Consider the following 221-nt stretch of genomic DNA (forward strand, 5'->3'; position numbering starts at 1 on the left):
GGCCAAGCAGCGGGAGAAGGGGACACCGCAGCGGCTAGGCAGCGAGGGCCCCGCCGGAGGGAGCACCCCGGGGCCTGGCTCTCCCACTGTCCCCTCCCAGCCCTTCCCGCTCTCCCAGACTCACCGCTGTCTACCTTGAAGCGCTCATGCCTGGCTCGGATCCCGTCGATCTCGCTTTGCTGGTCAGCCAGGAAACGCTCTAGTTTCCCCTGCACCGGCTT

At 67.9% G+C, this 221-nt stretch overlaps 1 protein-coding gene across 1 annotated transcript in view; it reads right to left on the minus strand.

Annotated features, from left to right (window-relative positions):
- The window catches only part of TPR (translocated promoter region, nuclear basket protein), a gene marked incomplete at its 5' end in the record, with an annotated part of 41,472 nt that extends 41,254 nt beyond the window's left edge, over positions 1 to 218 (minus strand). The window contains one exon of the mRNA XM_010073961.1: positions 125 to 218. Coding sequence (XP_010072263.1) covers positions 125 to 218 — 94 coding nt within the window. The remainder of the gene's footprint in view (positions 1 to 124) is intronic.
- Between the last annotated feature and the right edge of the window lie 3 nt (positions 219 to 221).

This window comes from Pterocles gutturalis, unplaced genomic scaffold, assembly GCF_000699245.1.
Source record: "Pterocles gutturalis isolate BGI_N339 unplaced genomic scaffold, ASM69924v1 scaffold287, whole genome shotgun sequence".
NCBI classification, from domain to species: Eukaryota; Metazoa; Chordata; class Aves; order Pterocliformes; family Pteroclidae; genus Pterocles; species Pterocles gutturalis.